Source organism: Gavia stellata, chromosome 2, assembly GCF_030936135.1.
Source record: "Gavia stellata isolate bGavSte3 chromosome 2, bGavSte3.hap2, whole genome shotgun sequence".
Taxonomy (NCBI): domain Eukaryota; kingdom Metazoa; phylum Chordata; class Aves; order Gaviiformes; family Gaviidae; genus Gavia; species Gavia stellata.
In genome coordinates this window covers 18,729,455-18,750,887 of record NC_082595.1, presented here as the reverse complement: position 1 = coordinate 18,750,887, position 21,433 = coordinate 18,729,455, and the positions used below count along the sequence as shown (strand labels likewise).

The 21,433-nt window shown below is 44.0% G+C and overlaps 2 protein-coding genes across 2 annotated transcripts in view; one reads left to right on the top strand and one right to left on the bottom strand.

The window, feature by feature from the left end:
* The window catches only part of GLP1R (glucagon like peptide 1 receptor), a 93,522-nt gene extending 78,249 nt beyond the window's left edge, over nucleotides 1–15,273 (top strand). Inside the window, exons 9-13 of the mRNA XM_059835637.1 lie at nucleotides 2,531–2,600; nucleotides 3,323–3,411; nucleotides 9,390–9,528; nucleotides 10,417–10,458; nucleotides 15,106–15,273. Coding sequence (XP_059691620.1) covers nucleotides 2,531–2,600; nucleotides 3,323–3,411; nucleotides 9,390–9,528; nucleotides 10,417–10,458; nucleotides 15,106–15,273 — 508 coding nt within the window. The remainder of the gene's footprint in view (nucleotides 1–2,530; nucleotides 2,601–3,322; nucleotides 3,412–9,389; nucleotides 9,529–10,416; nucleotides 10,459–15,105) is intronic.
* A 4,814-nt stretch (nucleotides 15,274–20,087) lies between these two features.
* On the bottom strand, nucleotides 20,088–20,642 carry SAYSD1 (SAYSVFN motif domain containing 1). The gene is made up of 2 exons (XM_059835903.1): nucleotides 20,478–20,642; nucleotides 20,088–20,387 (listed from the first exon to the last, which is right to left on the bottom strand). Exons 1-2 carry the CDS (start codon nucleotides 20,640–20,642, stop codon nucleotides 20,088–20,090), a joined length of 465 nt encoding a protein of 154 aa, XP_059691886.1.
* Between the last annotated feature and the right edge of the window lie 791 nt (nucleotides 20,643–21,433).

The window sequence follows — 21,433 nt, the reverse complement described above, 5'->3', positions numbered from 1 at the left end:
CTTGCAGACTGGCTCCTTCTTTCCTTACATGTGCAAGTATAAACTCCTTTAGAAAGCAGTTGCTGATTTAAAAAGTGAGCTATTGAAAAAGACTTTGTCTAGGTTACAAATAAAATTAAAGGCAAGCTGTGCTTCTTAGTTATTAGACTGTGTCTAAAGAGCTGATACTTACACACCTTTGTTTCTATCTGCATTTAATTACGGGAGCAAGACGGCCAGCCTACAATTTTTTTAAAAAATGGAGCCATTCAATTGTACCTCTTCAAGGTAAAAATTCAGTGTTTTAATTTTTAGAAAAAGAATATGAGATTGGTAAGCAAAGGCAGAAACTTCCCAGTAGCATTTGTTTTGCTGGACTGATTCTCCATTCACAGCTCTGAGGCTATTAGTTGGCAAGCATCTTCTCAGTGGTGCTGAGCAAACTGCAGAGATAGATCCCAAACACAATAGATGTTGATGTATTTATCAGTGTGGCAATCCCAGAAAGCACAAATGGACAACAAATCATGTACAGATCTATCAATTTTATTTTCTGGACACTTTAAGAGCCGTGACACTTTAATTGGGCTGTAGTGGCATTTTTTATTGCACGTATTTGTATAAATTTAAAAGTAGCTAAAACTGCTCTGTGCCACAGGAAGCAAATCAATACACACAGAAATTTAGCAGAGTTACAAAGAATCATTTCTCAGCCTCTGTCATTATCAGGAAATTTTAAAATTGCCTCTGCTTTCACTGCTGCTAGTCAGAAAATTAGAACTCCACTTCGAGCCATGCCTATTATCCCACCAGTCTTGAGAGGTTCAAATAACATTGATTTTAAAGACTCCATGAAGCTGACTCCCAGTCATGCGTACCAATTAAGAAGTTCTTCTGTTACTCAGATTCCAGCTCAGGTATGCTGACCGCACACAGTATGTACACCTTTTTTCTCCAGTGTCTAAAACACAATTGAACTGTAGGTTGTGGAGCTGCTAGTTGCAATAATATGCTTTTATATGCATTAAATAGAAAGTGAAAGGAAAAATTAAATCCTGAGCTCTTCTCGGGCTTGCAGTACCTGCAAGAGAATATGGACTTGCCACAGCCAAGCTGCTTCATTTTCCTCTCTAGTACGTGAGCGCGTGTGGGTGTGTTGTTGTAGCATGGATCCCTACCATGCGCTGCACGGTTTGCTACTTTCTCTCTAGTTGGCTGTCCCATTACAAGGTTGGGGAGGGTTTACTCTCCACCAACATCACCCAAGCTGAAGTTTTATAGGCCTGTTAAGAAACCTTACAGAAAATTGAGCATATGTATGTTTTGGCAGATGAGATTTGGAGATTAAGAGAATCTTGTCATGTGAAGGAACCTATGTTTTCTGTAGTGCTGTTTCATAGTTTGTTTCACAGCCTGTGTAGCTCAGAAACCTGCTGGCTTTACTGATGACTGTTGCTTTTGAGTAATGCTGAGCAATATGGCAGGAGGCTAACAAAGTTATTTCATAGAAATATTAAGAATGCTCTTGATGCAGCAACAAGTGAAGTGGCCTGTGAACACTGCCCCAACACCTGGGCCATTCTGCACACATACGGCCCATCATACAGTCAGGGGTGGCTGGCTGTGGCCAGGGTGGGAGCTAAAAGAACTAGATGTACAAACCCCACTGTGTAAAGTTCACTTCAAATCAGTGATCCCAAACTGTGGCTTTCAGGCATAACTTTTCTTGTGATTGTTCTCCAGTATTGCTCAAGGACACAGGAATTTAAAAAGCTAAAATGAGACTTATGGAAAGAGTGACGTATTATATTGCCTGCAGCATGTTACTTATTTGGCAGAGGGCTCAGCTGGCCAACAGAAGTTGGGAACTATTGCTCCCGTCTTTGATTTTACTTGCTTGTAACTTGTAAAACTCCCTTTGGGCCTGAAACCTGTACATATACATTGAAGGAACTGGAGTTTGCTGCCTTAATGGCTTTCTCCTGGTTGAAATTAGTAGGTCCTTTCTGAAAATAAGGACAAATAAAATAGATGACCGATCTAAATATTGATATGAGAAAAATGATGGAGGTAAGGGGATAAAGAGCTCACAAACAGTTAAATAATAAGATGACTTGACATTGGAGACTGAAGAGTAATAAAAAATAATGCAGAAAGAGGAGGCTAGGAACCATGCAGGAAAGGTCTGACTGAAACAGATTGCCCGCCTTCTCCTTTCAGCCACATGACAAATTTGACCTGGGTTTTAATGGAGTAAATCTTCACAATTAACTGATGATAATTCATAGCAAATTGTGGAGGAGAGCTAGCCATTAGCGGGCAAGAAAGACCAGCGAGTAGTATCCAGTTGGATTATGATAGCTGCAATAGTACAAAGCATTCAGTGTTTCTAAGAAGCAACTGCATCTGTTTCCATGTCAGCATGATGTGCTTTCCTGGTATCTAGTCCTCAATATTGTTTTCCATCTGCATTGCTGTGACAAAATGAAAAGCGAGAGATTTTAGTAATGTACTGAAACTTTTTCTTCTTGTCTCCTTTTTGCCCTCCTAGTTGCTGGACCAGAAACTATAACATGAATTACTGGCTGATCATCAGACTGCCCATTCTCATCGCCATTGGGGTGAGTATGGGGCACGTGCAGGGAGCTGGCAGATTTTCATGAAAACAAGACATGATATAGTACAAAGAGCAGATGTGCACACGGCTGTTGTGCGTGTCCAAAGGCTAATAACCTTTGAGGGTATTGACATTTTCATTCAGAAATGTGATTTTATGAAACCAAATTGTTTTCTGTCACTGGAATTCCTGACTAGCATTTTGTTTGTTTAATGTGGCCACATGCTGTCATGTAGTAGCAGCACATGATAACAAAACAGCATGCCACAGCAATCCAGTTAACTCCCCTGTGTGCAAAAAGCTATGGCAGGTAGTAAGGGAGGTAGAAGATAACATTCCAGGTACTGCACTGCAGAAGAGCAAAAAAGTGGCATTGTGAAGAAATGCCGTGCTCTGCAGCCACAATACTATGTCAGTCTCAGACCTCCAGACAAGGCAAATGGGACAGTGCACACCTTTACTATGTCTCACTCCCCAGAGATGTAGGTAAGCTCCCCTGCTTTGTTTAGTGAACTGCCTGCGTTTTCAAAGGTGACTTGTGCATTCACAGAGGATGTACTTAGAGCACAGCTCCTTAGCAAGCAGTTGAGTTCTATGGCAAACTCTGCAGCTGCAGAGTAGCAGGATGCACAGGGACCTACACATGCATACACAAACCAGCTTTTTTGAATGCTTATGCACATGTGTCTCTTGATGGTGATATAGATCTTTCTTTCATTTCTCCAGGTAAATTTCCTGATCTTTATCAGAGTTATATGCATCATCATCTCCAAACTACAGGCTAATTTGATGTGCAAAACTGACATAAAATGCAGGTATGTCTTATGGTGGTCTGACACTTTTTGTGTCCATCAAAATGGAAGCAGACAAGGAGGTACATGAGTGGATTGACAAAGGTGGTTAAAGATCACAGGCCTTGAGTAATGCACAGGTGTGGTGTCACACATTTGTATGACTGCTTGGACAGCCAGTCCCCAGAAAAGCCTCCTGGTGAAGCCAGGGCAGGTGTTACACTTGTGTTATAGATAAACAGAAGGCTCGATCTCTGAGTTCGTCACTTTACAGTCTTCCATAACACTAGATGAATATTAATTACGCAGATATTTTTTTAAATACTTGCAGCATATGCAAGTACTGGATGTTAAGGTCCTTGAATGTGTCCAGAGGAGGGCAACAAAGCTGGTGAAAGGGCTGGAAGGAATGTCCCATGAGGAGCAGCTAAGGATTTTGGGCTAGTTTTCTAGTTTGGAGAAAAGGAGGCTGAGGGGCGACCTCATTGCTCTCTACAGCTTCCTGAGGAGGAAAAGTGGAGAGGGAGGTGCTGATCTCTTCTCCCTGGTATTCGGTGATAGGGCGTGTGGGAATGGTTTAAAGCTGCACCAGGGAGGTTTAGACTGGACATTAGGAAGCATTTCTTTACCGAGAGAGTGGTCAAACACTGGAGCAGTCTTCCTAGAGAGGTGGTTGATGCCCCAAGCCTGTCAGTATTTAAGAGGCATTTGGACAATGCCCTTAATAACATGTTTTAAGTTTTGGTCAGCCCTGAAGTGGTCAGGCAGTTGGACTAGATGATCATTGTAGGTCCCTTCCAACTGAAATATTCTGTCCCATCCTATTATAATTTGAAAAAAATAATATGAGTGATAGAAATAAAAGCTTTAACTTCAATGAAGATCAAGGCAAGGGTCATTTTGAGTGTTGCTCCTTGCTCTTCTTGACCATTGTTATTGGGACAAACTTTCAATCTTGAATGCATAGAACGTTTCAAGAGAGATGTCAGGGTTATCACAGAAATGTTCAATTTTTATTTTGCAGACTTCACCTGGCTGTGTCTGTAGTCTTGCTGTTATTTAATCACCTTGCTAAGATTCATGGTCACATCCTTCATTTTTGCATCTTGGAGAACACTTTTGTATTGCAGTCTGAAAAATAATGTAGAAATAACAAGTTAACTATTGGGGGAAAACATAGTGACAAAGGATGAGGAAAAGGTTGAGGTACTTAATGTCTTCTTTGCCTCGGTCTTTAATAGTAAGACCAGTTGTTCTCTGGGTATCCAGCCCCCTGAGCTGGAAGATAGGGACAGGGAGCAGAATGAAGCCCCCACAATCCAAGGGGAAATGGTTAACAACCTGCTACACCACTTAGACACCCACAAGTCTATGGGACCGGATGGGATCCACCCAAGGGTACTGAGGGAGCTGGGGGAAGTGCTCACCAAGCCACTTTCCACCATCTACCAGCAGTCCTGGCTAACTGGGGAGGTCCTAGTGGACTGGAGGTTAGCAAATGGGACACCCATCTTCAAGAAGGTCTGGAAGGAGGATCCAGGGAACTACAGGCATGTCAGCCTGTCCTTGGTGCCTAGGGAGATTATGGAGCAGATCATCTCGAGTGCCATCACGTGGCACCTACAGGACAACCAGGTGATCAGGCCCAGTCAGCATGGCTTTATGAAAGGCAGGTCCTGCCTGACTAACCTGATCTCCTCCTGTGACAAAGTGACCCGCTTAGCGGACAAGGGAAAGGCTGTGCGTATAGTCTACCTGGACTTTAGTAAAGCCTTTGACACCATTTCCCACAGCATTCTCCTGGAGAAACTGACTGCTCATGGCTTGGACGGGTGTACACTTCGCTGGGTAAAAACCTGGCTGGATGGCCAGGCCCAACGGGTTGTGGTGAATGGGGTTAAATCCAGTTGGTGGCCGGTCACAAGTGGTGTTCCCCAGGGCTCAGTTTTGGGGTCGGTCTTGTTTAATATCTCTATCAATGATCTGGACAAGGGAATTGAGTGCTCCCTTAGTAAGTTTGCAGATGGCACCAAGTTAGGCAGGAGTGTTCATCTGCTCGAGGGTAGGAAGGCTCTGCAGAGGGATCTGGACAGGCTGGATCGATGCGCTGAGGTCAACTGTATGAGGTTCAACAAGGCCAAGTGCTGAGTCCTATACTTGGGTCACAACAACCCCATGCAACGCTACATGCTAGGGGATGAGTGGCTGGAAAGCTGCCTGGCAGAAAAGGACCTGGGGGTGCTGGTTGACAGCCGGCTGAAAATGAGCCAGCAGTGTGCCCAGGTGGCCAAGAAGGCCAACGGCATCCTGGCCTGTATCAGAAATAGTGTGGCCAGCAGGAGTAGGGAAGTGATTGTCCCCCTGTACTCGGCGCTGGTGAGGCCGCACTTCAAATACTGCGTTCAGTTTTGGGCCCCTCACTACAAGAAGGACATTGAGGTGCTGGAGCGTGTCCAGAGAACAGCAATGAAGCTGGTGAGGGGTCTGGAGCACAAGTCTGATGAGGAGCGGCTGAGGGAACTGAGGTTGTTCAGCCTGGAGAAGAGGAGGCTCAGGGGAGACCTTATCGCTCTCTACAACTACCTGAAAGGAGGTTGTGGTGAGGTGGGTGTTGGTCTCTTCTCCCAAGTGATAAGTGATAGGACAAGAGAAAATGGCCTCAATTTGTGCCAGGGGAGGTTTAGACTGGCTATTAGGAAAAATGTCTTCACTGAAAGGGTTGTCAGACATTGAAACAGGCTGCCTAGGCAGGTGGTTGTGTCACTATCCCTGGAGGTATTTAAAGGACGAGTGGATGAGGCACTTAAGGACATGGTTTAGTGGTGGACTTAGCAGTGTTAGGTTAACGGTTGGAGTTGATGTTCTTAAAGGTCTTTTCCAACCTAAATGATTCTATGAATTAACCAGTGTGGAGCTACATGCTGTGGTAGCTGGACAGCTCCTGGCAGCTGACTTAGCTGTTTTGAAGTTGGGTATTTCAATGCTGCAGCCTTCTAAGCTAGACACTGCATGTATTTTGGTGCACTCATCAGAGTATAGAGTTGCCGTGCATGTTCCCTACCTTCTTTACCTCATGTGAAATTTTGGAAATCCTATTGTGTGTTTAGAGCTCAAAGCAGAGAAAAGGACTCGTTTTAATGAGCTGTAGGCTTTGCTTTCATGCCTACTGGTGTTTTTATTATATGTGACCTTTATTTGCCAGTGTAAAATTTGCAGTGGTGGAAGGGGGGAGGATTTTCCAGTTCTGATGGCTTGAAGGCATTTAAAAGTCTGACTGTAAATTTACCCTTTCAAGGGATAAAGCCCTTGCCCTCATGACTTCTGCAAGCAGCAGGAAGGTTTGATGCAGGTGAGCCATTTCTGAGGTGCATGTTCATTCATTTCTTCATGTTGCATGTTCAAAAATCTGCTGTGTAAACAGAAAGGCTTTATCAGAAAAGGATTTACCCAGCAACAGAGCCTTCTTCACTGATGAAGACTATAGTCTTGGTGGTCTGTCTGGAGGTTGGTGGATATAGCCCGAAGCTTTGGGGAAGTCTTTTACCCAAAAGAGGTCAGTTCATTGGTATGCTTCTGACGATAACAAGACCAGTAGTCAGAGATTCCTGTATCAGAATTTTTCCCCCCCTTCTTATCTGCTCAAACACACTGGAAAAGATTTTGGGTGGAGGGAACACAGAACTGCTATGTTGCAATGTGTTAAACAAGGACCAGTCTAGGTGCCCTAGAAGGTCACTCGGTTAGATAAGTTTGTGTATGGAAAGGAGAAAAGTTTTGCTCTCAGGCCAATCTTTCCTTCACCTCTCTCCTATTGCCCATTCATCTGACGAAGAGAGAGAGCTTGCTGTTCAGTATGACAGCAAATCCCTTTTCTCTACAAAAGGACTGGAGTTGTGGAGAAACTTCTCCCCTTGCTCAGGGAAAGGATTTTCTTTAGAGAGGTCTTAATTATGCAGGAAGCCTTTTCATAGGACTTTGCATAGCTTCCTGTTTAAGGCAGAGCTCTCCAAGTATCCCATCTAGAACAATTAGCATTCATTAAGCTATGGGGATTGATGTACACCCTTTTTTACCCAGGCAGTGTCTCCAGAGACAATTCAGCATCAGCCTCCCGCTTCTATCTCTATCTCAGGCAGGTGGTGGAGCAGAGTCTCTGTCACAAGACTTGCTGGTAAGCTGCTCATTTAAACAAGTCCCCTATCCCCTAATGCAACGGTCTGCCCAGGTCCACTAGAGGTCTGCATTTCTGCTTACCTGTATGCATAAACTGTTTAATTTCAATAGTTGCTTTGACTCACCATCCCTTGGTCCTTGTGTATCAAGGACATTGGCAGGCCAGTGGATGGGCTGACAAGAGCCTTGCACTTGATATGTAATAACCCCATGCAGCAGTACAGGATGGGCACTGACTGGGGAGAAAGCAACTTTATGGAAGACCCGGGGATGCTGGAGGACAACAGGTTGAACATGATTCAGCAGTGTGCCCTTGTGACAGCGTAGGCTGACTGCATACTGGGCTGCACTAGCAAGAGCATAGTCAGAAGGACAAGGGAAGTAACCGATCCCCTCCATTCAGGACTGCTTCTGGTGTCCAGGTTGAGGCTTCCCAGAAGGGGGACAAGAAATGTCAAGAAAGACATTGTGTCCTCTCCCTCCAACCCCATGGGACTTGCATCACTTTTGCACCAAGCTAGTTCAGGGGCTGGACCAGGTGACATAGAAAGAGGTGCTGAAAACTGGGTTTATTCAGTCTGGAGAACAGAAGACTAAGCGATGGTGGTTGTACAGATGGAGCTGAAGTCTTTTCAGAGGTGCACAGTGAAAGGACAAGGGGTAGAGGTCACAAGTTATAGCAAGAGAAATTCCAACTGCATGTCAGAGGTGGAAAAAAAAAGTTCACAGTGAGAGTGGTCTGATGCTGGAAGAGGCCCAGAGGGGCTGTGGAGGACCTTGGAGATATTAAAAACTTGGCTGGACACAGCCTGAGTAACCTGCTGTGAACTGGAGTTGGGCCAGACTTCCAGAGATCCCCTCCAACCTGAATGATTACATGATTCAGAATAGCAGCCAACAGCTCCTAGGGCACACAGACAGCCCTGCTAGTTGAGTGATTTTGTATCTACTGAATTATCTCAGGACAGGTTGTTGTGAGATATTGATAGGTTCTGTGGCCCAGGATATCCCTATAAAATCCCATGTGAGGCTCAGATATCTTTCATTATCCTGCTGGGTGGCTAGCATGCATGTCTATCAAAAGAGAGTTAAAGACCATTCTTGTGAATGTTTTCCTGTGGTTGTATCCCTGAGCATTGCTCTCTCACAGGTGAAAAATGTTCTATTTCAGGTTGGTTTGTCTTTTTTCCTTTGCTAGCTGTGTCTTTGAACTTATCATTTAAATCATGGCGTCATCACTCACTTTAAGACAGTTTAACTGCTTTTACAAAGTGTTCTGCAGTTACAGTTAGTTACCATGTTTTGAAGATTTAACACACCACAGAGGTGAGAAGGAATAGCAGGTACTCCTCCCTTTGCCAAGACATTTTTAAAGATAAGATTCCAATTATTGATAGATTATTTCTTTTAGGCCATCAACAAGGTAAGTTTTGGTCATCTTTCCCACTTACAGTTGGGGAAAAGGATATACAAGAAGACATCTCGGGTACAAGAAAGCACATGGCCTCCTCCTGAGTTTGGAAGAAGATTTTCCAGGTGAAATACAGCCAATAGCTGAATACAGAGCTTTGCTCTCAGCAGGAAGTGGTCTGCAGTGGAGTGGCAGGGGCAGTTAAAACATGTTGAAACCTGCTAAGGTTATTTTGAGGATTATTATTTTTTTCCTGCAGCCTCTGGAAGAGGACCCTGCGACGCAAAGTGGTGCAGTGACTTACCAAAGTTGGCAGTGTGTCAGAAGCAGAATGCAGAAACAGTGACTCACAGTGGTCATTGGAATCAACAACGATTTACTCAGTGGCATTGTTTTTTTTCTTTCTTTGTGATCTTAGGCTGGCCAAGTCTACGTTGACTCTCATCCCACTACTGGGGACCCATGAGGTCATCTTTGCCTTTATTACTGATGAGCATGCCAGAGGGATGCTGCGCTTTGTGAAACTTTTTACTGAACTCTCCTTTGCTTCTTTCCAGGTAACACTCACACTGTGCCCATGTGGATAAGATAATTTTTTAACTGCTGTTTGGGGACCTGCTTTCTCTCTCATTCATTGCATGTTCCCTGTTCTTTATATTTCTCAAGTTAGCACTGGATATTACAGCATTATGACAGTGGAAGGGAAAGTATGAGGACGAATTTTTAATAGCCAACTTAGATGTTAGTGTCACATACTCTTATTTTCAATGTCTTAAATTTACCACAGTAAATTGGTATTCCTATCCACGTATTAATATCTACTTCCTATGGGACACCTCGAGGCAATAATGAAATTGTCTGTGATTTCCTGTAATTGTATAATGACATTGCTGAAAGCAAATTTTATGCTTTCTCCAACGTTTTTGATACTCCTTCGAAAATCTGTGCTGTGAGAGGTAGCTGTCTACAGCTGTAACTGCATGTGAGGAGGATGTAGGTTTACTGTGATTTTTATTTAGCTGTTGCCTTAGATAAGGCCATTTCAAGAGAGTGTTCTTGTCTAAGGGAATCATTATGCTTCTAGTTTCCCTGCACACCCACTCATTTATCAAGCACAGAGCTGTATTTAAGATCACTGTGAATTGTTCACTTATGAAGTGTTTGTAACTTGAAACCAGGTAAGGAAAAAGGAGGGGAAAGGAATCTTTAGAAAAAAATAAGATTGAAGAAAACAGTAACTCCTTTTTCCTAAGATTGTGTGGTTTGAGACATTGTTTGATCAAACCTCTCCTCTGCCATCAGAGCTGACACAGACCACAGATTGTCTCCATCTTTCGGTCGTACATGCGACATGCCAGTGTGGAGCCTGTAGCCCTCTGCAAGTTTGTTTGGTAAAGCGAGGGAACTGCTCTGCTCACTGCTTTTCTGGTTTCTGTTGATTTCAGGGGCTGATGGTTGCAATTCTCTACTGTTTCATCAATAATGAGGTAAGAGAGACACTAGTTATTCCAATTTGCCTTATCAGCATCCACTACAGGAAAAGGAAATTGAAAATGGTCTTGAACTGCTAAATTGTCCTTATTCAGGGCTTTACTTTTTTTACAGACCCTCCTCTGTACAGCCACACAGGATAACTCCTCAGAAAAATGTTGTTGGAAGCAATTCAGGCAGTATAATTTAGCACCACTATTTCTAGACATGAAATCTTGCAAGTTGTCTTGCTCACAGTTGTATATTTTGCACTGATGGAGCTTTTCTTTTATTAAGAATTATAGTTGCTCTTCTTAATCTGTCTCATAGTGCTTCTTATTTGCTTGTTTTGGTAAATGTGGGAGCAGAGCCCATTTTATTCTGAGAACTCAGCTCACTGGCTAGTTAGGTTGGAGAGACCTCTTGGCTAATGCCCATACAATTTGGTTTTGCTTGGTTTCCCTGTGGCCCAGCTACTTGAAGACATCATCGCTTTCTCATTCAAACTGAACTTCATGGAGTGGTGAGCTCTCCCACGGGCCCAGAAGAAATGTAGGTAGCGCTTTGAGTTAATTGATTGCAAGTACCATCTTGTACAGCTTCTGCTGAATCCCAGCCCTGTTGCGGGAAAGAGTTTTGTTCTGTTTCAGTATTGCAGGAATCTTTCATGTTACATTCGAAGTGATTATCATTATTCATTCATTCAGCAGCCAGGCTTGCAAGGGAAGCAAACACTACTAATTTGGTAGCACATTATTAAGTTCAATGCACATCAACGTGTTTAACACTTATGCTAAATCTACTTTTAAACATGACACGGTAATTCAAAATCACCTATTGAGAGATAGGCCTCATCAAGGAATTGAAATCAATGGAAAAATGTTCTATTTGTGTCATTATGGCCAGGCTGGAGTCAACAGAAAAGCAGCAGGCATCCTGAATTAAGCCCTGCAGGAGACTGTTCACTTTTGTAGCTTGTGGGTAAGATTTTGGTTTAAGTGAATGTGTTAATTGTACCGCTTACGGAAGTCAGAGATGGGTAGCAGCAGGCTTTGCTCAAGCATAAATTAGAGAATATTTGTTCCAAATCCCTTGTACAGTTTTACAGGTGTACTTTAATCCTGAAATGCAGCACCGTCTGCTGGTGCATCATGTATTTCTTTTGATTCATTTTGACCTTTGCTTATACATCCCCTATGCAGCTGCAGCCAGGCCTGTCATGAGTAATGCCCAGTAAGTTCCTCCATGTGATACAAGGGCAAAGTTACATCATAGCCCAAACTTTATTACAAACCCTGAAACAGGTAGGCTTGTTTCATTTGAGGGAACTTACTGTGAAGTAGCCTACCTACATTTCTAAGAGGTCCTCTCTTGTTGCTATAGTTCTCTTGCCTTTGTAATGTAATTTGTAAAATCTAACCACGATGTGCTCAGCTTCACAGAAAGCTGACAGACAGTCTAGGATGGATTATTTTCCTTGTTCCAACTCTTGTTGAAAGGGAGAAGGATTTTGTCAAGCCCAGTCATCAGCATCCATAAAATAAACCCATGTAAAGAGTTTGATTAGGTCAAGTCTCTTCTATTTCTTTCTTAAACTATATGAGAAATTCTTCCTAAACTAAATGAGAAAATGTTTTTCTTCTGAGAGACTATATGTGCCTGAAGACTATCCTTGTTTGCAATATGGTCTATATTTTTATTTTTGCCTGTGAATCATTGACTCCTTTTCTTTTTCCTTAACTATACAGAATAAAAGTTTTTTTGGAAGTCTCGGTGCCAGATCAAGCATAGAAATGAAACTAGAAGTGATATTAATGTCCTTTTCTAGTATCTACTTACGGAAAAACATTAAAATATGTTCATATTTCAGTCATATTTCACCTGAAAGATTCTGGATTTTCTCTGATATTGCTCTGAAGCCAACAGCAGGGTCTCATCAGATTGCCGGTTATCACCAATGTTCTTTGCAAAATGAGCTGGGCTTAACATGCCCAGTTTTTCTGCAGTTAGTGTTGCTTTCTGTAAGAAATACCTTAAACCACAGAGATGCTGTCTCTTTCCACCAGAATTAGTTTAAGCTGGTTCAGGTTTCATTCTCTGTAGTCTTGCTTCTCCTTTTTGCCTCCTTCCTATCATAATGGAAGTACACTTCACTCTCTTCTACCTTAAGAATCTGTCCTGACTCCAGGACTCCTGAATTTTTTTAATTACTGCCCAATCTTCCCTTCTTTTTTTCATTTCTTTTCATTCTCTATACAGACTATCCATTGAACTCCTCCACCAGCTCCATTCCATCTCATTTCAGACGTACTTTCCTTTCACTATGATTTGTTGAGATGTTTTTTGCCAAAGTTTTTAACTTTTTTGTAATCACATTCCAGATTCATTGCCACACTCTCAGCATCCTTGCCCATTAGTTTCATTAAGCTCAATCAGCTGCTCTCTGTGAGAAGTCTTCTCCACCTTTAACCTCCACGACCATCTTTTCAAGTTCTCATACCTCTTACCTTTCTTTTTCAAAATACTCTACACAAAAATTTTCCTTCTCCTTTCCCATGGGAGTTTTGTTCTTGGTTCCCTTTTCCCTGTGTAGCTTATTTCTGGGGAATCTTATCCCCACATGGAAGTTACTAGGCTAATTATTTTGCTGAAAGATCTGTAGATCTACTTTTGTGCTCAAGAACAAAATAAATCTTAACCTATTCCCTCAGTCATACATTCACAGCCGTCTAGGCAAAAACTCAATTCAACATGGACAGCAGAGCTGCTCTTTACCCTTTTACTAACCTCTGGAGAGAAAACTAATATTCTGTCATTCAGATCCATCCCTAAGACATCATCTCTGATACAGTCTTTTGTTCAGGTCTTCCCGTTCACTTCACTTCAATCTTGCAGGCTATTTGTATCATAGCTCTAGGATACAGCCTGTCATGTCCAGCCAGATTGAAGACTCATTTCCTCCTTTTGACTGATTCTAAGATACCCATTTCTGTTGCTTATTGACTTATTCTGTCAGTAAGTACATTCATGCTTTCTTTCAGGATCTGCCTTTAAATGTCTACAACTGCTTTTTTCCAGTGCTGCCTATTAAACCAGCTGTTTTCCATGCCCCCAAAAGGTACCAAGTACTGGGGTGGTAATAAGGTCAATTATTCTCCTGCCGACAGTATGGTCCCTGCGTTTCACTGTTTCCTCTTCTGTCTTTATTAGGCTGTTCTCCCTCATTCTTCTATGTTAAGCTATCCTAGACACACTGTCTTTTTCTGGTGTCTTTGTGCAGTTTTTGGCGCAACAACCCACAGTTATCACGGTAAAATACAAGCTTCTATCTCAGCATCTTTCCTTCTGTCCCCTTTGGTTGTGATACCAGAGGGATAGATTCCATTGTCAGAAACACAGATATGCAGCTGGTTCCCACCAGGACAGTATTCAGTACAAGGGCTGTAGCACAGAGCTGACGAGCACTGCTAGAGGTAACCACCAAGGGAAGACAATTAGTTATGTAAGGCTTTGCTCCTTTTTTAGGGCTGTCTCCCAGACTCAGTATTTCACAATGAACAAGCAGAGAAGAAAGACATACAGCAGCTGGTTCCCTAGGAAGTTTCCCTCAGAGTATGAAGGTTTCAGCAGCCTGGGTATGATGACAAGCCTGCGCTGGAAGTGCCATCAACCTATTTAGTCTTCTTGGTGGTCAGTATTGGACCCTAAAAGGAAACAAAAAGGAACTCTCCAGAAGAGGCTCATTTGAGTGACCCACCTATAGTGAACTTACTTCCAGGCTGAAGTACACACCATAATGAATTGATTACTGCCTTTTTCTAGAGTAAAAAAGGTTCAATTTTATGTCCTCTGCCTTATGTGTTAAAAGCTAATGGAAGTTCTTACTTCAGTCAAGTGGCAAGAACTTTGCCTGTGGAACAGGAAGATCTAAATTCTGTTCTTTAGCAGTTACAAGACCCTGGATAAACTTCCAAATGAGTACAGAAGTTACACAGTTTAACCCAGAACCTGTGACTGGATGAGCATATTTTGTAGCTTTAAAAAAAGCTAGTATCTGGAATGAGATACTGTAATTGCTATTTAAAATGGGGGGAAAAGTACAGTCTTTAACGTGCTTAATTGTTGGTTTTTCAATTCTGAATAAATCTTCATTTTTGTATGGAATAAAAACCCATAAATATTCAAAGAACAAAAATAATCCAAGACATAATACTGTTTAAATCAAACCAGAAGTTAAAACAGAACTCTTAAGAATACCTGTGGTGACAGTATTGAGCAGGAAGCCAGTCTTTTCAGTCATTTCATGGTTGATAAGCAAAATCAACTTAATTGTTAGTACTGGTAGGGCACAGAGTACATTCAGTATTGCAGCTGAATACAATTTAGAATAAAATAATGAAGATAAGATTTCCTAGTGCATAAAAGAGCTTTATTTCTACAAGTAAAAGTGAATGCTGTCATTATTTGAAATACAGAATACCCTACAATGGACTAATGAGATAATTGGATAATTTGAAGCAATAATATTGCAGGTTTAAAGCATTGCCAGCTTTTCTCAGTAGTATGGTATCTTTATTTTTTCCTTGCTCTTTTCTAATGGAGTCATTTAAAGATCTGATTAGTTCTACATTCATTCGTTTTGTTTCCTTCTTTGCTTCTGTTAGGTTCAGATGGAGTTTCGGAAAAGCTGGGAGCGCTGGAGATTGGAACATTTTTATGTCCAGAGAGACAGCAGTATGAAACCTCTGAAGTGTCCAGCCAACAGCATCAGCAGTGGAGGCACAGTAGGCAGTAGTGTCTATGCTGCCACTTGTCAGGCCACATTCAGCTAAGATTTCTGCAGGTGAATCAGATGGAGAACAATGAACTGTATAATATACCTGAAAACCCTTAAATACCCAAGCAAGTGGCTTAAGTATGCCATCTCCAGCAAGAAACAAGCATATGCTGCTCATTGCCTGCAGGCTGTTGGACAAAGGTTTCTAGGGAAAGCAATCTGCTAATGTAATCAACACATGAGAGGAAAAATTGATCACGTCTAAAGTAAGTTTCTTCCTGTTTGCACACAAGGCCTCCAGGTGTCCAAAACTTAAGCATAGCATTGATCCAGTCTGAAACCACAGGGTCAATGGCTTATTACTGTTGAGTGGGCGAGCTGGGTGATTGACTGATTAAATTACAAGGATACAGACTATGATTATTGCCAAAAAATACATTTAGACTTTTATGGGGATAGGGTAAGGTGCTATGACCAGTTTTAGAAAAAAATAACTTAGTGGGACACAGCTTGTGTTTTAGGGAAGAATCAGTTTTGTAGTAAGTTTCCCAAAGCTAAAGTTGAAAATATGCTTACCTGTTTTCTGGGTAGGTGAAGAACAGCATCCTGAAGATCCATCAATACAGCAGGTAGCGTGGTGTACATTTCTGAATGCTCTTTTTAAGCTTCGCTTGAAAAAAAAAAAAAATAAACCAAAACCAGTATCTGGTAGGGGCCTCATCTGCTATTAATAGGTGCATGTTATCTCCATTGACATGGATGGAAGTATTCCCTGAATGCACAGCCCTTCCATTTTTATGTGGTACTCTGCCTGTCCAGTTGGCACACAGGTGTTAACAGGGACAGGATAATGACTTGTGCTTCAAGAGGACATTTTCTTTCTAAGCTATGGTCTGCTTCTTGTGGGTGCAAATACACAGAAGTCAGTTTGTGGCCACAGCTGGTCTTACCAGACTTCACCTAGCTGGAGAAGATTCAGTAGTTCACAGTGTGGGCTCACTTTTGTTTCTCCTCCAGCCCTGTTCATTTTCTGCAGGCGAGAGATACCCGCAAGGTGCTGCACTCGCGGCGGCGGGAAGGCGGCGCTTCAGCGGGTCCGCTGGAGGCGGCGGCTTCAGCACAGAGGACAGCTCCCGGCTGCCGCCACCGTCCGGGTGGGCTGCACACACCCCCCCCCCCCACCCCCCCCCAGCCTGCCCGCATCAGCGAGATTCAAAAAATCCCCCCCCCCCAAAACACTATCCCCCCAAAACACTATCCTAAACTCAACGGGCTTTTGTCTGTTTGTCTACAACTGTGAAGGCTCTTGCAGTGAACGCATCTACGCTAATTATCTGTTACCCTCCCTGATGTTTACAGGAGTTGCTGGGGAAAAAAAAACAGAGGCACCTTTACAAGCAGGATGTGATCCATTGCATCACTTAATAACAAGCTTTACATATCTTTACTCAGCTTAGATATTCGGGCTCCCTTTACAACAAAGAGGCAAGGTGCCAAAGACTAGCTCTGAGAATATCCCTGTCCATAGCCTTGTAGTCAGTAACTCCCATAGCATAGCAGTTAGACGACTCAGTAGAGATAAAAACCCCGATTTTCAAGTCTCTCTTTGCACTTGCATTCACATCCCCCGTTGCCAAGAAAGTGGACTGGATATTCTGGGATGTAATTCAGCATCTTTCCTGCCTGAAGCTAGATTGCTTTGCATGGGATTATTTAATCATTGTATTAGAATCCAAATTGCCAACAGGGTGGATTAGTTTTGCAATCATCAGGTTAGAATTGAATTAGAAAGGATGGGTTACCTTCTTCTGCTATAATGCTTGTAATTGAGCTCCAGGGGGAAGTCAGACATGTTTGTAGAAATCCACCACAGTTCTCAGGTTGGCATATGTACGTTTAGCATGCTGGCTTCTACATGGGCCATTGCCAGGCCATCCTTTCCTAATATCAGTTGTAGAGCTGACCTTGCAATGAAGCACCTCAGGTTCTTCTGTAAATTTAATAACTAGCTTCTATGTTGTGTGACCATCATCAGTACAATACCTGACTACTATGTGCGTATGTTAACTGCTGTCCAGCTATTCAACTAATTAGCTTCCTGTACGTAGAGACTATGCTTGATGTTTCTATTTAACATCTACCCTTGAGTGCTTTGAATAGGGAAAGACTGATAAAGTTAGTCGCTGGTTGGTGAAAAGGCAGCATGATGGCAAATGAAATTTACAGCTGTATGATAGTGCACACTGGAGGGAATAATTTCATTCATGAATATTCAAGAGTGGGTGCTAGTGTTCCAGGGCCCTGCTTGGTTGTGTGCAAACCTGCAAAAAAAAGTTTCTGCTCCTTGTGCAGCTGTGAGCAAGATGATAGTTTGCTGTGACAACAGGAAGTTACGGAGGTGTTTTAATTCGTTATTATGCTGGAAAAAGTGTACGTAACAAATGAAAGAGGACAGTCATAGGAATAGAGAGTATTTACGTGTCAGATAATAAACCTATACTTCGTTGCTGTCACAAGATTCTTTGAACAATTTGACATGCTTTTGAGTTACCAGGCTCTTTTTGCCCCTCCTAGTCACTTAAAAACTGAGGGCTTTGGGCCCACGAGAATAGCTCCAGCACCAGATGTCAAACTTACCTTTGTAACTTCTGCCTTGTTAGAATCCAAGAGAAAAGTAAGATGACAAAGTGAGATCTTAGCCAAGCAGAGGGTTGTGGTGGAATTTTTTTTTTCCTCTCTGATTAAGCTCTCACTTCTTAAAACCTTTTTAAATCCCCTCTAAGTACTGAGGGGACAACTCAGTAAAAGTAACTGTCACCAAAGCAGAATTACAGTAATCGTGTATTTTGAGAAATACTTTTAGCAAGGCCTAAACACCAATTTCTCCATCATACTTTATCTACTTCAGTAAAACCTTTTACAAGCCTTTGTTGTTACTCATGCCATCTCTATTTCAGAATTTATAATGTGCATTTATTTGAGTAGCATGAAATAAGCAAAGCAACACAAAGCACTGGAACAGATGAACTGTATGAATTTTTATTTCTTGTGCCTTTCAGCTTCATGCTCACTCATTGTGGTAACTTGTTTCATGAAGCATTAAATACAAGAGTCTATAAATTCACCTGGACATAATGTAATGACAGTTTATAGCAAATGAAAACTTTATTTCCAGCATTGCTGCTATAAAGTTTTGTAATTTCACTGATGTTGCCTTATATTTAATATTTATTTGCATGTATTTCCTTGTTTTAAAAAACACCCACAGAATCTAACTGTACAAGATGTCAGATTATCAACTCCCCGTAAACATTACACTTATGTTTATTTTTATCCTTGTGAATAAAGTTTCAACTCACAAAATTCTGTCACTTGTGCATTTACTTTAAGCATCACCTGACTACTTCTTACTCTCTAATTAGAAGAACACTTCCTAAGAAAGGAAAGACTCATAGTTCAGGGTTCTCCCAAAGAAACAAAGTTTTATATTTGCAACTCTATGCCCACTAACAAAAAGGCCTTTGAACCTGCAGAGGCTATGTTAAGCAAAACCAAAATGCAGCATGTTATTTGTATAGAGTCAGAAGGAATGGGTAAGAATAGGAGAACTCTGAGGGGTTTTTACCAGAGGATGGTGGAATATGTGCAAATCCAAAAATTCTGTGCTTGGCTTTAAATAGCAGCATTTGGAATTTATACAAGAGACCAATACTAGAAGCTAAGAGAGCACTGTGGAGAGCTACTGAGAGATGCTTAGCAGCGTTAAACATCTTATTTGTGCTTTATTTTACTATTGTCTTTCCAGTCCAATTAAATTCAATAAAGGATACTTCCTTTTGTTTCCGTGACCAATGACAGAACATGGGGTAAGTGAAGCCTGAACACCGTGCGTAACTGAAATTAGAAAAGGCATAATGACACAGGATTTGAAAGACCAATTTGTGACTTTTCTTCTCAATTCAGTCCTCATAGGCATAAGCTCTACCAGCTGCTCTTCACTATGACTTAATATTAATGATTTGTTTTAATGCAATGATCTATATATTAAAAATACCAGTGGATCATACACAAAGTACACCTGACAGTCTAGGGGGTGGTGGTGAGAAGCATCACCAGCTGTGCTGTGGTAAAAGGACTGAATCCAATGACAGGACAAATCCCCTTCTGCCTGAGGGCCTCTTGCATTTCTATGTCTGCTGCACACTCACCCTAAATTTTTTCAAAATGACGGTTAAGAACATGTATTACCTGCCAGGAATAATAACAAATCTTTTTTGCTCACGCAGCAAACTATGAATGCTGTAACATGAAGTGAACAGGGAACTTGCATCAAAATCAGATGTTTGTGTTGGACGAAACACATGAGTGCGAACAGCAGCAGCCTATTTTAGTGCTTCATGTCTTTTCTTCAGAGAGTGGATTCTAGCCAGTGCTGAGAAGAAAAGCACTTGCCCTTTCTACTAAAGGTGTCCGTCAAACACCAGCCTTCCTGTTACCCGTGGCAAAGGTCATCAGGAGCTGAAGTTCACCAGCTGACGAGTTGACAGCTACAGCTGTGACAAGGCGCTGCCTCTCGGTGCCGCTGCAGCGGCGGCGAAAACAGCTGCCCCTGGGTTTGCTGCCGGCTGCCCGGCCCCGGCCCCGGCCCCGGCCCCCCAGGAAACCAGACCACTGCGCACGCTTTGCTACGGCTTTATTCGGGACCGGGCCGCGCGCGGGAAGCCGGGCCCGGAGTAAGGCGCAGGCGGCGTTTTGCATAGAAAGAACCCCCTTTTCCTCCTGCCCAGCCCTTCCTCGGGCCCGTGATCCGGCCGGGCGGAGGTAGCGGGGGCCGCACCCCCAAGGCGGCTCTCCCCGCCAGGCCGCTCGCTACCTCCCGGCGGCGGGCCGGTAATGCAGCTCCCGCTCCAGCTGCTCGGCCGTCAGAGTCCCGGCGATGGCGGCGCAGCCGGGGTTGAAGACGGAGTAGGCGCTCAGCTCGCCCCGCCGCCGCTCGGCGGGGCCGCGGGTGCCGGCGTACATCCAGTAGAGCAGGGAGATGAGGAAGTAGGGCAGCCCCAGCTCCAGCTCCGCGAACAGCGCCAGCAGCACCGCCCACAGCAGCACCTTCAGCAGCAGCGGACGCGCCCACACCGGAGCCGCCGCCGCCGCCGCCCCGCCGGGAGGGGCCTGTGGAGGCAGCAGCGAGACGTGGCGTCAGGCACCGACCCGCCGCCACACACCCCCGCCCCGCCCCGCCCCGCCCACCTCGCCGCTCACCTGGGCGCCGCCGCCCGGGCCCGCCGCGGCGGCCCGCTGTCCCTCGGCGGCCTCTGGAGCCGCGGCCTTTTCCGGCCGCCCCGCGGGGCGCGGCAAGGCGGCAGCAGCGGCGCTACCGCGGGCGGCGCGGAACTCGGCCAAACGCCGCTCTACGGCGGCCGACATAGCCGCCCCGCGCCTGCGCAGGCGTGGTACGAAGGCCGGGCCGCGCCGCGCCTGTGACGGCTCGGTGGGGGGCGGGGCCGAGGGGCGCCCCGCCCCCGGGGCAGCCGTTGCCGGCCCGGCCTGAGGGGGAGACGGGGCCGAGGTGACCCAGGAGCGAGCGGGCTCCCGAGCCGAATAGCCCAGAACGGAGGAGGCTCGCAGAGGCGTAGGCCCCGCCATAGGGAGCCACAGACAACCAGCCACCCCCGGCCTTCCCTTTTCCAAACTGGTAGCAGAGCCAGCCATTTAGATTACAGAATCACAGAATCACTAAGGTTGGAAAAGACCTGTAAGATCATCAAGTCCAACCTTAAAAAAAAAAAAAAAAACACAACACACCAAAAACCAACCCACCCAACACCACACAGCACCATGCCCATCAAGCCACATCCCACAATGCCACATCCACACGCTCCTTGAATACCTCCAGGGAGGGTGACTCTACCACCTCCCTGGGCAGTCTATTCCAGTGTGTCACCACTCTCTCAGTAAAGAACTTTTTCCTAATATCGAGTCTGAACCTCCCCTGGCGCAACTTGAGGCCATTTCCTCTTGTCCTGTCACTCGTCACTTGGGAGAAGAGGCCAACACCCACCTCTCTGCAACCCCCTTTCAGGTAATTGTAGAGAGCGATGAGGTCTCCCCTCAGCCTCCTCTTCTCCAGGCTAAACAACCCCAGCTCCCTCAGCCGCTCCTCATCAGACTTGTGCTCCAGATCTGGAGGAAAAGCTGAAAATCACCAAAGGCCCCCC

What these genes read in the sequence shown, in the direction of transcription:
- SAYSD1 (XM_059835903.1), bottom strand. Translation starts at nt 20,642, where the DNA reads ATGTCGGCCGCCGTAGAGCGGCGTTTGGCCGAGTTCCGCGCCGCCCGC. An exon ending in GCCCGGGCGGCGGCGCCCAG is followed by an intron (nt 20,388 to 20,477) that starts GTGAGCGGCGAG and finishes CTGCCTCCACAG; the next exon opens with GCCCCTCCCGGCGGGGCGGC.